This window comes from Ranitomeya imitator, chromosome 2 (assembly GCF_032444005.1).
Source record: "Ranitomeya imitator isolate aRanImi1 chromosome 2, aRanImi1.pri, whole genome shotgun sequence".
In the NCBI taxonomy this organism is placed as follows: domain Eukaryota; kingdom Metazoa; phylum Chordata; class Amphibia; order Anura; family Dendrobatidae; genus Ranitomeya; species Ranitomeya imitator.
This window is the reverse complement of record NC_091283.1, coordinates 123690605-123707135: the sequence shown is the minus strand read 5'-3', so window position 1 is coordinate 123707135 and position 16531 is coordinate 123690605. Positions and strand designations below refer to the sequence as shown.

The 16531-nt window shown below is 46.6% G+C and overlaps 1 protein-coding gene across 1 annotated transcript in view; it reads left to right on the top strand.

Moving 5' to 3' along the window:
• The first annotated feature begins 227 nt into the window (after positions 1–227).
• Positions 228–16531, top strand: part of TMEM255A (transmembrane protein 255A) — a 56371-nt gene continuing 40067 nt past the window's right edge. Inside the window, exon 1 of the mRNA XM_069747187.1 lies at positions 228–491. Within this exon, the coding sequence (XP_069603288.1) occupies positions 347–491 (145 nt within the window). The 5' untranslated portion in view covers positions 228–346. The remainder of the gene's footprint in view (positions 492–16531) is intronic.

The window sequence follows — 16531 nt, the reverse complement described above, 5'->3', positions numbered from 1 at the left end:
CCTCTCCGTGTGCCCCCTGCTTACACTGACTTCTCCCAATGCCACCCACCACAGCCTGCTCCCATCTTTCCCACAGCCATCTCCCCTCCCCCATGACCCCGCCAGTCTGCTCCATCCCCGTATTGCTGCCGCCGGTTGCCCCCAGAGCAGCGGTCCGTCCGTGTCTCCTCCGTATAGCGCTGTACACAGCAGCACGCCCCGCCCCTGCTCCCGATCACATGCCCTCCTTACACCACTCCGCCGTCGCTGCTAGCTGTCATGGCCAGCGCTGCTGTGGGACTATGCCCGGGGAGGAGGCGGCGGCGGTGGCGGCAGTGAGGCGCGGGTCACCCTGCAGCCCCTATGGATGCTATGTGCCCAGCCAATTCCCAGCGCATTGTTGCACCTCCAGGACGCGCCCTTGTGCTGCCGCCCAGTAGCCGGACCCTCCGCCTGCAGCATGCTGACTCAGCAGTCCCAGCGCACGGAGATCCCAGCGGCAGATTCCACGGGTGAGTGCAGCCTGGCACCGCCGTGTCCGTCCGTGCAGGGATGGGGAGCAGGGCAGTGACGTCAGCAGCACCCTGGATGTGACTAGTCACTGTGCCATCTGTGCCTGGCACCTCCGCACTGTGCAGCCCCCGGCTGTGTGGCAGCCAGTGCTCTTTCCATGAGTAGCAGAACATTGGGCTTGTGTCATGGCGTCTCTTCCATCACCTTGTGTGTATCCGTGTCCCTCAGGCTGCACCTCATGTATGAAGGTGACATGGTGACTGTCCCATACGTGTCCCACCACGTCCAGCTCTATGGGGTCCTCTAACGTCTCTGCTTTCTGGGGTACTCTGCATGCCAGTAAGGCTTTCTTCAGATTGCCTTTTTTTTCTATTCCATTTTCATACCTGAAACAAAAAACCTGAAACCTGTGTTTTGTTTTTTTTAACCATTGATTGCTCTGTATTGGAAGCTTCATTATCTGGCTTCATAGAAGATTCCCTAATTTTTCTTCTGGCTCCACCTAAATAATCTGTGTTTGGGGGTCTTGTTAAGGTGGCAGCAGATCTACAATGACAGCCGTCGATCAGGCATGTTGTATTCAATATGTCTGATCCCTCTTCCTAGGACACAGACTGAACACATCCGATTGTTGGCCAGTCACCACCTTCTCATTTGCAGGGACACCTAGGCTGGATTTACAGATTTAAGGCCAGTTTTTGTGGCATTTTGCCAGGACTTTTGTAAGTAAGTTGGCAGTAGCCGGACGTTTGATATCGGTCATATAAAGGGGGTGTCAGAATAGGGTCTGCAGTCACTTTGTGCTTCTCCTGAATCTTGGTGGTCTACATGATTCCCCTCTGTCTTCTGACCTTATGTATGTGATTTGCTTTCTCTTCACCACAAGCCCTCCAGACCCCGGAGCTCCTCTAGTCTCTTCTATTGCGAGAGTCTAGTGGGGTCATGACTGTATATCACATATATACCTTCACATATACACCTTCCACCTGCATGGGGTATCCTGGGGCATTGTGCCATTCAATCTGCAGTCAGTGATTTTGATTGCAAGCTTTGCTTAAGTCTGGACAATCCCTTTAAGCTGCTGTTCGCTAAAATTTTGGACAGCCAAAAAGTCTAATCCAACTCATATTCTGCTGACTTGCCAAGTTTTCTTTCCACTAGTGAGTGTGACAGATGCTGGTCAATTGTGATTATCGCAAACGCTTGATCTGCCTTGTTGGGTTTTGTGTTCGGGTAATGTACTTTAAGGGGTTGTCCACAACTCGAACAATCCCATCTCAATCAGCATGTTTGCACCAGTAAAACAGCAATACTTGCTTGCACCGTTCCAGCAGGGTCAGCACTCGCTCCTCTGGGCTTGCGTCACATTATGTCATGCGAGCCCTGCGCCCAATCAGCGCTGGCTTCACCCTTCTCTCCTTCAGACAAATGAGAGATGAAGAGGACGTCAGCGCTGCGGCTGGTTGCTCAATTCTTCATGTTTGGTCCCGCCGGGGGGAGAGTGAAGTCAGCGCCGACTGGGCACAGGGCTCTCGTGACATAAAGTGATGTGAGCCCTGGGTGATTGTGCGCCAGCACCTGCCGGGATTATAGGTGTTATGTTACTGGTGCAAGCATGCTGATTGAGAATGTTGGAGTAGTAACCAACCGCTTTAAAAAGTCATTCATGTCCATCAGTGACAGGCCACAGGTCATGGCAGAGGTTCAGAGGCCATTTATTTTTTTTAAAGTTCTCTGCTTGATGTTGGGATCATTTATCTTTTTTTACTGTCTTTCTTTGGTTATTTGTCTCCATGGCAGTAAATATTTATTCTGTGCAGATATTGGATATGCAAACATTTTCCATGATAAGCCTCCTCTTTCTTGCCTGTTTATATATTTGTAGCTCTCCAATTCTTGGTGGTTGGGTGGTGCGTGACAACTTTTCTAGTGTCAGTCTCAGAGAAATAAATGAGGCTCTTAGCCCAGGTCAGAAGACCTACGGTTGGGATGGCCAACATGGACCCCAAAATACCCCCTACGGCATATAGCACACCATGCCTTTATCATACTTGGAGAGCTTCAGAATCTGATGTTGACGCTTCTCTGGTTAGTCTTAAAATAGATCTTATGTTTTTAATAAATCATATTCCTATACCACAAATGTATACAGGGAGGAACTGCCGGGACTGAAGCAGTATTTCATTACTGTTCGCTCTGATGGTTATTTATCCTTTCCATACCCGGCACATGGTTATAACGGCATCGCCTTTTTGTATCTTCACCGAATTTACAGTTGCCGTCTAATGCAGAGTTTCTCAAACTGTGAAGTGGGTCCCACTGATGAAGCACCCCGCCACTGTTGGTGAGGGTTGGCGCCTGCTTTAATCATTTAGTTTATCGGACTGTGGGTGGGCACTGATTGTTCCTCCGCGCTGCTCTAAGAAATGAGCTGCAAAATTTAGCTCCACTTTAGCATTGGACGTCCAGGATAACTGCCCCTCCAGACCCCCCTCCATACACTACTCCAGGAGAAAAACTTGAAAATAAATAAATTATTAACTAAACTTATCTTCTCATAAATCAGCCATATGAGTGGCAATAAGAAATTTTGTAATATGTCTTTTTAGAGAAATATTACAGTTGAGGTAAATTTTTGCAGGACCCTGGTCTGGCAGCCACATCGGTAGTCTATGGCATTCAGTTCAGAGCACTGTGAACCTCCTGCGGCATCCCAGCTCCCCTCCTGATCAGTAAGTCCAGTGATGTCATTACATGGTGAGGTATGTATGATGTCATAGGGGCCTACAGATCAGAAGAGGCTCCAGGGAGGGAGCAGGCAGTAGCAGGCTCACAATGCTTTTCTTTTTATTCACCTCTTTCATACTCAAAAATTGCTCAAATCTACAATTATTAGTGTGGGAAAATGCTACAGCCTTTGCCTATGTTAGCCTACAGAGAGAAAGGACTAAGAACAGGCAGTACACAAAGAGAGCAAGGGAAAATAATTGAAGATCTATGAGCCATAATGGCAATGTTAGGCTCACCTGGTGAGGTGGATTCTCTAAGCCTCAGGTACGGGTGGGCACATTGGCCCCGGGTGCTGATGCAGGAGGGCATGTGGGCAGCGAGGACTTGGCACACAACAATCTCAGAAGCAGCAAGACAGATGAAGCACCCAACTGGCATGAATGCACTCACACCAAACATAGGACTAATCTCAAGACACAGGTGTGTGTCTACATGGGCCTTAAAGGGACACTGTTACCTGAATTTGGAGGGAACAATCTTCAGCCATGGAGGCGGGGTTTTGGGGTTTTTGATTCACCCTTTCCTTACCCGCTGGCTGCATGCTGGCTGCAATATTGGATTGAAGTTCATTCTCTGTCCTCCGTAGTACATGCCTGCACAAGGCAATCTTGCACAGCGCAGGCGTGTACTATGGAGGACAGAGAATGAACTTCAATCCAATATTGCAGCCAGCATGCAGCCAGCGGGTAAGGAAAGGGTGAATCAAAAACCCCAAAACCCCGCCTCCATGGCTGAAGATTGTTCCCTCCAAATTCAGGTGACAGTGTCCCTTTAAATAGGTCTATGGAGATGATGTCATTGATCTACTCAAGGCAACTTGCAAAACCCGACGTGGAGCACAACAGACCCAGGGCAAGGAAATGAAGCCTGGGATACCTGGAACAGGTGTGTAACCGGCAAGAGATGGTGTTAGTACACATGTAACACAAACGGCAGCTTATTCTGAAATGTCACCTGTAAGTTCAGTTATACTAAAGAACAGTCTGTGCAGCTGCTATATAATGCAGGTGAATTGGGCCACATTGCGACCCCCCCAGGGCACCATGACCTTAGCAGTGATTTGGAGTTTTTTGTATGCTTGTTGTTGTTCTACTGTAGGTATCTCAATGCGACTCAATTTTCCTGTATTATGATGCTACGTAACAGTCAGGGTTGTGGAGTTGGTATACAATGGACCGACTGCTAAAATAGATAGTAAAATGGGTTCAGTGGTACAATGCAGTGTGTGCTGTAAATGTTTTCATAATAATTTGGGAAAGTTATGAAATGTCCTATAAATGTCTGTTCTGTTCCTAATCTGAGGATCTCGGCATTTAGTTGAGATGAATCTGTGCTGCACTTTATGTACAGGCTCTGTAGTGACCAGTGCTGGGCAGTCGTAGATAAGATGAATCTGTGCTGCACTTTATGTACATGCTCAGTAGTGAGGCGGTGCTGTGGGGTCATAGATTAGATGAATCTGTGCTGCACTTTATGTACATGCTCAGTAGTGACCAGTGCTGTGGTGTCGTAGATGAGATAAATCTGTGCTGCACTTTATGTACAGGCCCAGTAGTGACCAGTGCTGTGGGGTCATAGATGAGATGAATCTGTGCTGCACTTTATGTACATGCTCAGTAGTGACCAGTGCTGGGCAGTCGTAGATGAGATGAATCTGTTCTGCCCTTTATGTACATGCTCAGTAGTGACCAGTGCTGTGGGGTCATAGATTAGATAAATCTGTGCTGCACTTTATGTACATGCTCAGTAGTGACCAGTGCTGTGGAGTCATAGATGAGATGAATCTGTGCTGCACTTTATGTACATGCTCAGTAATGACCAGTGCTGTGGGGTCATAGATGAGATGAATCTGTGCTGCACTTTATGTACATGCTCAGTAATGACCAGTGCTGTGGGGTCATAGATGAGATGAATCTGTGCTGCACTTTATGTACGGGCCCAGTAGTGACTAGTGCTGTGGGGTCATAGATGAGATGAATCTGTGCTGCACTTTATGTACGGGCCCAGTAGTGACTAGTGCTGTGGAGTCCTAGATGAGATGAATCTGTGCTGCACTTTATGTACATGCTCAGTAATGACCAGTGCTGTGGGGTCATAGATGAGATGAATCTGTGCTGCACTTTATGTACGGGCCCAGTAGTGACTAGTGCTGTGGAGTCATAGATGAGATGAATCTGTGCTGCACTTTATGTACATGCTCAGTAATGACCAGTGCTGTGGGGTCATAGATGAGATGAATCTGTGCTGCACTTTATGTACATGCTCAGTAGTGACCAGTGCTGTGGAGTCATAGATGAGATGAATCTGTGCTGCACTTTATGTACATGCTCAGTAGTGACCAGTGCTGTGGTGTCGTAGCTGAGATGAATCTGTGCAGCACATTATGTACATGCTCAGTAGTGACCAGTGCTGTGGAGTCATAGATGAGATGAATCTATGCTGCACTTTAATGTACATGCTCAGTAGTGACCAGTGCTGTGGTGTCATAGATGAGCTGAATCTGTGCTGCACTTTATGTACATGCTCAGTAGTGACCAGTGCTGTGGTGTCGTAGATGAGATGAATCTGTGTTGCACTTTATGTACATGCTCAGTAGTGACCAGTGCTGTGGTGTCATAGATGAGATGAATCTGTGCTGCACTTTATGTACATGCTCAGTAGTGACCAGTGCTGTGGTGTCGTAGATGAGATGAATCGGTGCTGCACATTATGTACATGCTCAGTAGTGATCAGTGCTGTGGTGTCGTAGCTGAGATGAATCGGTGCTGCACTTTATGTACATGCTCAGTAGTGACCAGTTCTGTGGAGTCGGGGTCAGGAAAATTGAGGAGTCGGAGGTTTGGCTTTCCGACTCCATAGCCCTGGTAGCAACGGCACAGATGATCTTTGGCTGTATGACCTGTGTCACTGGTTAAATTCCCCATGTAGCCTCAGCCTTAAGGGTAAGTTCACACAGGGCGTTTTTGGTGCTTTTTTCTGCAGCAACCTGATCTTCTTGGCAGAAAAGAAGCTGCGTAAAAAACGCAAGTTTAGTTGCCTTTTTTTTGTGCGTTTTTTAGTGCCTTTTTTTCTCTCTGTCCATGCTAATGTCCTTGAATTTTCAGCATAAAACCGCAGCAAATAATGATACCTGCGTTTTTGCTGCGTTTTTTCAACACCCATTCAAGTCAATGGGTGAAAAATGCAGCAAAAACACTGAAAGAAGTGACATGCTCTATGTTCAAAAAACGCAGCAAAGCACAAAATACTGATCACACAAAAAAAAAACCAATGTGTGTGCATGAGATTTCTGAAATATCATAGACTTTGCTGGTACTGTAAAAAGCATCTGAAAATTAGCATAAAAAAAGCAGCAAAAACTCCCAATGTGAACATACCCTAAGGCTGTTTTTATAAATGTGGCATGCAATACTAAAGGTACCGTCACACTTAGCGACGCTGCAGCGATACCGACAACGATCCGGATCGCTGCAGCGTCGCTGTTTGGTCGCTGGAGAGCTGTCACACAGACCGCTCTCCAGCGACCAACAATGCCGGTAACCAGGGTAAACATCGGGTAACTAAGCGCAGGGCCGCGCTTAGTAACCCGATGTTTACCCTGGTTACCATCCTAAAAGTAAAAAAAACAAACAGTACATACTTACCTACAGCCGTCTGTCCTCCAGCGCTGTGCTCTGCACTCCTCCTGTACTGGCTGTGAGCACAGCGGCCGGAAAGCAGAGCGGTGACGTCACCGCTCTGCTTTCCGGCTGACCGACGCTCACAGCCAGTACAGGAGGAGTGCAGAGGACAGACGGCTGTAGGTAAGTATGTACTGTTTGTTTTTTTTTACTTTTAGGATGGTAACCAGGGTAAACATCGGGTTACTAAGCGCGGCCCTGCGCTTAGTTACCCGATGTTTACCCTGGTTACCAGTGAAGACATCGCTGAATCGGTGTCACACACGCCGATTCAGCGATGTCTGCGGGGAGTCCAGCGACCAAATAAAGTTCTGGACTTTCTTCCCCGACCAGCGATCTCCCAGCAGGGGCCTGATCGCTGCTGCCTGTCACACTGGACGATATCGCTGGCGAGGACGCTGCAACGTCACGGATCGCTAGCGATATCGTCTAGTGTGACGGTACCTTAACAGAGTGAGGCACAGGCAGCCCCATGTTTTGGTTGAGGAAGTCCCATTGGAAAACCATTAAACATCTGTGCTTGTATTATATTCTAAATGGTCGAATTATTCTCAGGCAGGAAGAATTTGGCTAATTTCTATGATTTCCCCCTGTTCCCACCTCTGTACGGTCGGTACACTAAAGGACTATGGCTGATTTGATCAAGGCTGGCGGTATCGCATGGCAGCCTTGAGCCTATAGCCCGCTGGATGTGCCAGATTTCTTAAGAGGCGCTCCACTTTGAATTATACTGGCACATCTTTTGAGCAGTCTGTGCACTGGAAAATGAAATCTATGTAACCTTGTTCTGAAATTGGCAAAAGAGGTAAAAAAAGGTCTCCAGGTGCTAATGACACTTGTGACAAAATTTGCTCCGTTTGAATGCAAGAAAACTGGCGTCAAGATGGTGATAAATTCCCTCTTCTGTTTTATGCACCTGCACTAAGCGAGGTCCACAGCAGCGCTCCTTTCTCCACTGACAGATCCGGAAATAGCTGTAGTGCAGAGGTGATCTCCTGCCACATTTGGAGACTGTAGTGATTGATTCCAGCCATGGTGTAATGACGGCATTGCAAAGGAGACATTGCCAATCGCCATGAAATTCCAGGGCGATCCATTAATTAAGGCCCTTTTTGCCCTGTCTGTAAAAAAAAAAAAAAAATATTTAAGGCGTCTGAGATTTTGTTTGAGGCTGAAGTAATTATTTTGACTAATTATCATTTTACAGTGAATGCGGCTGATGTGTCTATGTATCAGAATTATGGGCTGCAGACGTATCTCTTATAATCTTATTGATTTATTATAGATTTCCAATGTGTGTGTATAAAAATATTGTCTGTGCGGGATTTTTTCATAAGCTGTCCAGAAAAAAATAAAAAGTCAAGTTGTGAACCCTACAGGATACTTGTCCTGTCATTAATGACGAGATTAGGGTAAAAACGCGTCATTTTCTTTCATGTGCATTTTGGTGTCAATTCTGCAAAAAAGGTTCAGATTCAGATTTTTGCAGCCAAAACCACTAGTCAGACGTTAACCACATGTTTAAGGCATGTTAAAGGGAAACTGTCACCAGGTTATGGCTGCCCTGAGAGCAGCATGATGTAGGGGCTGAGATCTGATTCCAGGGATGTGTCACTTACTGGGCTGCAGATCTCTGAATGCTGAGTTCTGCATAACCCCGCCCACACCACTGATTGGCTGCTTTCTGCCTACACAAAATCAGTGGTGGGGGCGTGGCCACAATCAGTGGTGGGGGCGTGGCTAGACTACCTGCCAGCAGATTTACTAGTCCTCTAGTGATAATCTCTTGCTGATCAAACAGTGATTTTATCAAAACTGCAGCAAGCAGCCCAGTAAGTAACACATCGCAGGAATCAGAGTCTCTGTCTTTATTTTGTGCTGCTCTCAGATTAGGAGGCAAAAATTGGTGACAGATTCCCTTTTAATTATAGTTGAGAGAAACAAGTGGAAGGCAAATGATAGGGACATAAGTGATTTTGAAATTCTATGGACCTATAAATATATTTTGTGTCGCTAAATTCAAGCTAAAATTCAGAAACATTACTGGGCAGCATCTGTAGAGTGCCTGTGAATTAATTCCATCATTCAGAGTTTTATGCAGAATTCAGGGAAATATAATAATAATAATAATCTTGCAGTCAATAATGTGCATCCATTGCCCAAATATAGGTCACAATGGGAAATGCTGGCTGCATTGTTCACTTCCTCGGGTCTGTAATTGGGAATGTGTGTTTCTGCAGTGCACATGTTTAGTATTTCATCATTGTTCTATATGTTCTATATGTCGGATACTCAGGACACCATTATATTAGGAGGCTGCACTGCCATTGACCTTAGTGTGTACAGTGCTCTGCATCCTTGCTGTTCCCAGGTTATAGAGATTTCTATTGTGATGACACAGATTTTTCCACTGTATACAGTGGATTAACCACGTGGTATGCAGGCCGCTGCAGACAGCGCGGTGTATCTGCTGCTCTGAGTGCTAATGCGGCGCTCTGATGTGTCTGCCTGATGTACGGTAATTACGGTTTTCCAGGCGGCAGGAACAACCCTCATTACACTTTCATCATGCATCCTCAGCCTGTGTACCTCCATAGATCACTTGTGCAGGGGCTGCTGCCTGTCATGGGTCCACTGTGCTGTTTTCTCCCCGTTCTATAGATCTGTCCTTACTGTTCTCAGATTTACTTGTTTTGTGCAGACTGTATACTCTTCTTAACAAATACGCTTCTGCAGGGGTGGGCAATTAATTTGCCACATGAGAGACCGTGACTGTTATGGAGGGGTCGAAACAATAGGCTGAAATTAATTCTACTCAATATTAATATTGATATATTATAATGATGATATTATTTATAATTATATTAATATTAATTGTAGCACTTAACCCCTTTCTGACATCTGGCGTAATACTACGCTGATGTAGGACTCCCTCCCTTAGATGTGGGCTCCGGTGCACATGTCAGCTGTTTTGAACAGCTGACATGTGCCTCTAACAAATAGAGAACAAGACTAGCACATCCAAGCTAGTGTGAACAGGCGCCAACCAAAAAAACATATAAGTTGAAAAACGATAAAGGTTGCACCGTTATTTACCAAGAATGATTACTCTAGAACATTGAAAATGCATTACTGCCATAGAAAATTGGAAAAAAGCGCTATATAATGTACACATGAAATATTTATCTGTAAAAATTGCTATGAAAAAAGGAAGGTACGGTACTTCGCGCATAAATTGGCAATGTATGTGAGCCCAATTGCCACGTCAAGGCGTCCTTCGTAATTGGGTCCCTGTCCTGTTTTGTCACCTCTCCTGTCAAAAAAGCCTACAATTTATGGGTCAGGAGTGGACCAGCTAACTGCTTAAAATAATAAGTAAATAATGGTGCAACCTTTATTGTTTTTCAACTTATATGTTTTTTTGGTTGGCACCTGTTCACACTAGCTTAGATGTTCTGGTCTTGTTCTCTATTTGTATTAGGCCTTTTAGATAGCTGGTCCACTCCTGACCTATAAATTGTAGGCTTTCTTGACATGGCAATTGGGCTCACATACATTGGCCAATTTATGTGCAAAGTACCTTCCTTGTTTCATAGCAATTTTTGCAGATAAATATTTCATGTGTACATTATATAGCGCTTTTCTCCTGTTTTCTATGGCAGTAATGCATTTTCAGTGTGCCTCTAACAGCCGCAGGTGGAATCGCGATCAACCTGTGGCTGTTAACCTGTTAAATGCCGCTGTCAATCTCTGATTTCCCTTATATACTGTTAGAACCCCACGCAGCCTCTCCATATACAGCTTGAGCCCCACACAGCCTCCTCTATATGTAGCATGAGCCCCGCACAGCCTCCCCATATGCGACATGAGCCCCACGCAGCATCCCCCATATACGGCATGAAGTCCACAGCCTCTCCATATACAGCTTGAGCCCCACACAGCCTCCTCTATATGTGGCATGAGACCCGCACAGCCTCCCCATATGCGGCATGAGCCCCGCACAGCCTCCCCATATGCGACATGAGCCCCACGCAGCATCCCCCATATACGGCATGAAGTCCACAGCCTCTCCATATACAGCATGAGCCCCGCACAGCCTCCCCATATGCGGCATGAGCCCCGCACAGCCTCCTCTATATGTGGCATGAGCCCCACACAGCCTCCCCATATGCGGCATGAGCCCCACGCAGCCTCCCCCATATACGGCATGAGGTCCACGCAGCCTCCCTCACATACGGCATGAGGTCCACAGCTTCCCCATATACTGCATGAGCCCCACATAGCCTCCCCATATACTACAAGAGGGCCCCATCGCCTCCCCATGTGCTGCATGACACCCCTTTGCCTCCCCATGTGCAGCATGTCACCCCAATAGCCTCCCTATGTGCAGCATGTCACCCCCATAGCCTCCCCATGTCCAGGATGAGCCCCCATAGCCTCCCCATGCCCACCCAAACATCCCATATGCATGAAAAAAAAAGAACACCACATACTCACCTCGGTCCTGTTCTCCGGCGCTCTGCTTCTGCTCCAGTCTCGCTGTCTCCGGGGCGCTGACTTCCCGCAGTACACAGCTGACACGATAAAATCACGTCAGCTGTTTCACACGCTGATTGGTGGAGGAAGTGGCCGGAGACCTCTCCTCCACCAATGCAGGCAGCGTGCGGGCACGGTGCAGACCGTGGGCCACTGTTTTCTGCCCCTCAGCTGTCTCGGTCCGTGGGCCAGACTGAGACAGACAGAGGGACGGATCTGGGCCGCACTTTGCCCAGGTCTGTGCTTCTGCATACACACTGTAGCTGGATTATTGATAGATGGCAGGTACTGAATATGGTTACTCCATTGTCAAAGTTGCCATAAATGTGTTCTTTTTTATGCAGGCTACAAAAAAGTCAGTCTTGTTATCCTAAGAAAATAAAAAACATTGTTATTATGTGCCGGAGTCTTTGCCAATTCTTTGCATTATGTAATTGTATACTGGCAGGCTGATAATAATATAGTGTACTAGATGGTGTCCCGATTCTAACGCATCGGGTATTCTAGAATATGCATGTCCACGTAGTATATTGCCCAGCCACGTAGTATATTGTCCAGTCACATACTATATAGCTCAGCTACGTAGTATATTGTCCAGTGACGTAGTATATTGCCCAGCCACGTAGTATATTGCCCAGCCACGTAGTATATTGCCCAGCCACGTAGTATATTGTCCAGTCACATATTATATAGCTCAGCTACGTAGTATATTGTCCAGTGACGTAGTATATTGCCCAGCCACGTAGTATATTGCCCAGCCACGGAGTATATTGTCCAGTCACGTAGTATATTGTCCAGCCACGTAGTATATTGCCCAGCCACGTATATTGCCCAGCCACGTAGTATATTGCTCAGCCACATAGTATATTGCCCAGCCAAGTAGTATATTGCCCAGCCACGTAGTATATTGTCCAGTCACGTGGTATATTGTCCGGTCACGTAGTATATTGCCCAGCCACGTAGTATATTGCCCAGCCACGTAGTATATTGCCCAGCCACGTAGTATATTGTCTAGTCACGTAGTATATTGCCCAGCCACGTAGTATATTGTCTAGTCACGTAGTATATTGCCCAGTGACGTAGTATATTGTCTAGTCACGTAGTATATTGTCTAGTCACGTAGTATATTGCCCAGTCACGTAGTATATTGCCCAGCCACATAGTATTCACTTGTATTGAGTGAGGCAGCACCCTGTCTAGTGACATGGCCGTCCAGTGGGCATGACCGACTAGAGGGAACAGCGTTACTCCATACAAGTGTATGGAAGTGAGGCCGCTCCTACTGGCCGGGAGTTTGAATAACTCATACAGTGGAGAAAATAATTTTCAATGCTCTTACTGAGGGAAGGAGGTTGTTTGCCAAAATCTCGTGATATATGACCCCATCCATCCTCAGTTTCTTCCTGAAAATGATTGCAAACACAAAATTCTTTGGTACTATTATCTTCATTTAATTTGTCTTAAATGAAAAAACACAAAAAGAATTGTCCTAAAGCCAAATTGGATATACCGTATATACGTATATACTCGAGTATAAGCCGAGATTTTCAGCCCAAAATTTTGGGCTGAAAGTGCCCCTCTCGGCTTATACTCGAGTCACGGTGGGCGGCAGGGTCGGCGGGTGAGGGGGAGAGGGCGCTGAGGCATACTCGCCTAGTCCCGGCGGTCCTGACGCTCCCTCTGCCCGTCACACGGTCTTCAGTGCTGCAGTACTTCCCCTGTTCAGCGGTCACGTGGGACCGCTGATTAGAGAAATGAATATGCGGCTCCACCTCCCATAGGGGTGGAGCCGCATATTCATTTCTCTAATCAGCGGTTCCGGTGACCGCTGATAGAGGAAGAGGCTGCGGCACCGAAGACCGTGTGACAGGCAGAGGGAGCGGGACGCCGGGAGCAGGTAAGTATGTAATATTCACCTGTCCGCGTTCCACACGCCGGGCGCCGATCTGTCTTCGCGTCCTCTTGCTCTGACTGTTCAGGTCAGAGGGCGCGATGACGCATATAGTGTGCACTCCGCCCTCTGCCTGATCAGTCAGTGCGGAGAGACGCCGGGACCGGACGCTGAGGAGCTGCAAGCAAGAGAGGTGAGTATGGCATTTTTTTTTTATTGCAGCAGCAATGGCACAGCTTTATATGGCACAGCTATGGGGCAATAATGAACGGTGCAGAGCACTATATGGCACAGCTATGGGGCAATAATGAACGGTGCAGAGCACTATATGGCACAGCTATGGGGCAATAATGAACGGGGCAGAGCACTATATGGCACAGCTATGGGGCAATAATGAACGGCGCAGAGCACTATATGGCACAGCTATGGGGCATTAATGAACGGCGCAGAGCACTATATGGCACAGCTATGGGGCAATAATGAACGGCGCAGAGCACTATATGGCAGCTATAGGGCAATAATGAACGGCGCAGAGCACTATATGGCACAGCTATGGGGCAATAATGAACGGTGCAGAGCACTATATGGCACAGCTATGAGGCAATAATGAACGGTGCAGAGCACTATATGGCAGCTATGGGGTAATAGTGAACGGTGCAGAGCACTATATGGCACAGCTATGGGACAATAATGAACGGTGCAGAGCACTATATGGCACAGCTATGGGACAATAATGAACGGCGCAGAGCACTATATGGCACATCTATGGGGCAATAATGAACGGCGCAGAGCACTATATGGCACAGCTATGGGGCAATAATGAACGGTGCAGAGCACTATATGGTACAGCTATGGGGTAATAATGAACGGTGCAGAGCACTATATGGCATAGCTTTCTATGGTACATCTATGGGGAAATAATGAACGGTGCAGAGCACTATATGGCACAGCTATGGGGCCATAATGAACAGTATGGAGCATCTATTTTTATTTTTGAAATTCACCGGTAGCTGCTGCATTTTTCACCCTAGGCTTATACTCGAGTCAATAAGTTTTTCCAGTTTTTTGTGGCAAAATTAGGGGGGTCGGCTTATACTCGAGTATATATGGTAATTCCACACATAAAAAAGGGGGTGGACAAAAGTATTGGCACTGTTTGAAAAATCATGTGATGCTTCTCTAATTTGTGTAATTAACAGCACCTGTTACTTACCTGTGGCACCTAACAGGTGTTGGCAATAACTAAATCTCACTTGCAGCCAGTTGACATGGATTAAAGTTGACTCAACCTCTGTCCTGTGTCCTTATGTGTACCACATTGAGCATGGAGAAAAGAAAGAAGACCAAAGAACTGTCTGAGGACTTGAGAAACCAAATTGTGAGGAAACATGAGCAATCTCAAGGCTACAAGTCCATCTCCAAAGACCTGAATGTTCCTGTGTCTACCGTGCGCAGTGTCATCAAGAAGTTTAAAGCCCATGGCACTGTGGCTAACCTCCCTAGATGTGGACGGAAAAGAAAAATTGACAAGAGATTTCAACGCAAGATTGTGCAGATGTTGGATAAAGAACCTCGACTAACATTCAAACAAGTTTAAGCTGCCCTGCAGTCCGAGGGTACAACAGTGTCAACCTGTACTATCCGTCGGCTTCTGAATGAAAAGGGACTGTATGGTAGGAGACCCAGGAAGACCCCACTTCTTACCCCGAGACATAAAAAGCCAGGCTGGAGTTTGCCAAATCTTATCTGAAAAAGTGCCTAAAACGTTTTGGAAGAATGTTCTCTGGTCAGATGAGACAAAAGTAGAGCTTTTTGGGCAAAGGCATCAACATAGAGTTTACAGGAGAAAAAAAGAGGCATTCAAAGAAAAGAACACGGTCCCTACAGTCAAACATGGCAGAGGCTCCCTGATGTTTTGGGGTTGCTTTGCTGCCTCTGGCACTGTACTGCTTGACCGTGTGCATGGCATTATGAAGTCTGAAGACTGCCAACAAATTTTGCAGCATAATGTAGGGCCCAGTGTGAGAAAGCTGGGTCTCCCTCAGAGGTCATGGGTCTTCCAGCAGGACAATGACCCAAAACACACTTCAAAAAGCACTAGAAAATGGTTTGAGAGAAAGCACTGGAGACTTCTAAGGTGGCCAGCAATGAGTCCAGACCTGAATCCCATAGAATACCTGTGGACAGATCTAAAAATGGCAGTTTGGAGAAGGCACCCTTCAAATATCAGGGACCTGGAGCAGTTTGCCAAAGAAGAATGGTCTAAAATTCCAGCAGAGCATTGTAAGAAACTTATTGATGGTTACCAGAAGCGGTTGGTCGCAGTTATTTTGGCTAAAGGTTGTGCAACCAAGTATTAGGCTGAGGGTGCCAATACTTTTGTCTGGCCCATTTTTGGAGTTTTGTGTGAAATAATCAATGTTTTGCTTTTTGCTTGACTCTCTTTTGTGTTTTTTCATTTAAGACAAATTAAATGAAGACGATAATACCAAATAATTTGTGATTGCAATAATTTTCAGGAAGAAACTGAGTATTATCTGACAGAATTGCAGGGGTGTCAATACTTTTGGCCACAACTCTATGTTGACTTTTGAATTCATGTGGTTGGTTGCGAAAACAGACTTTTGATTGTGTAAAGGTACCTTCACACATAACGATATCGTTAACGATATCGTTGCTTTTTGTGACGTAGCAACGATATCGTTAAGGAAATCGTTCTGTGTGACAGCGACCAACGATCAGGCCCCTGCTGGGAGATCGTTGGTCGCTGAACAAAGTCCAGAACTTTATTTCGTCGCTGGATCTCCCGTGGACATCGCTGGATTGGCGTGTGGGACACCGATCCAGCGATATCTTCACTGGTAACCAGGGTAAACATCGGGTAACTAAGCGCAGCGTCGCTGTTTGGTCGCTGGAGAGCTGTCACACAGACAGCTCTCCAGCGACCAACGATCCCGAGGTCCCCGGTAACCAGGGTAAACATCGGGTTACTAAGCGCAGGGCCGCCCTTAGTAACCCGATGTTTACCCTGGTTACCATCGTTAAAGTAAAAAAAAACAAACGCTACATACTTACCTACCGCTGTCTGTCCTTGGCGCTCTGCTTCTCTGCTCTGGCTGTGAGCACAGCGGCCGGAAAGCAG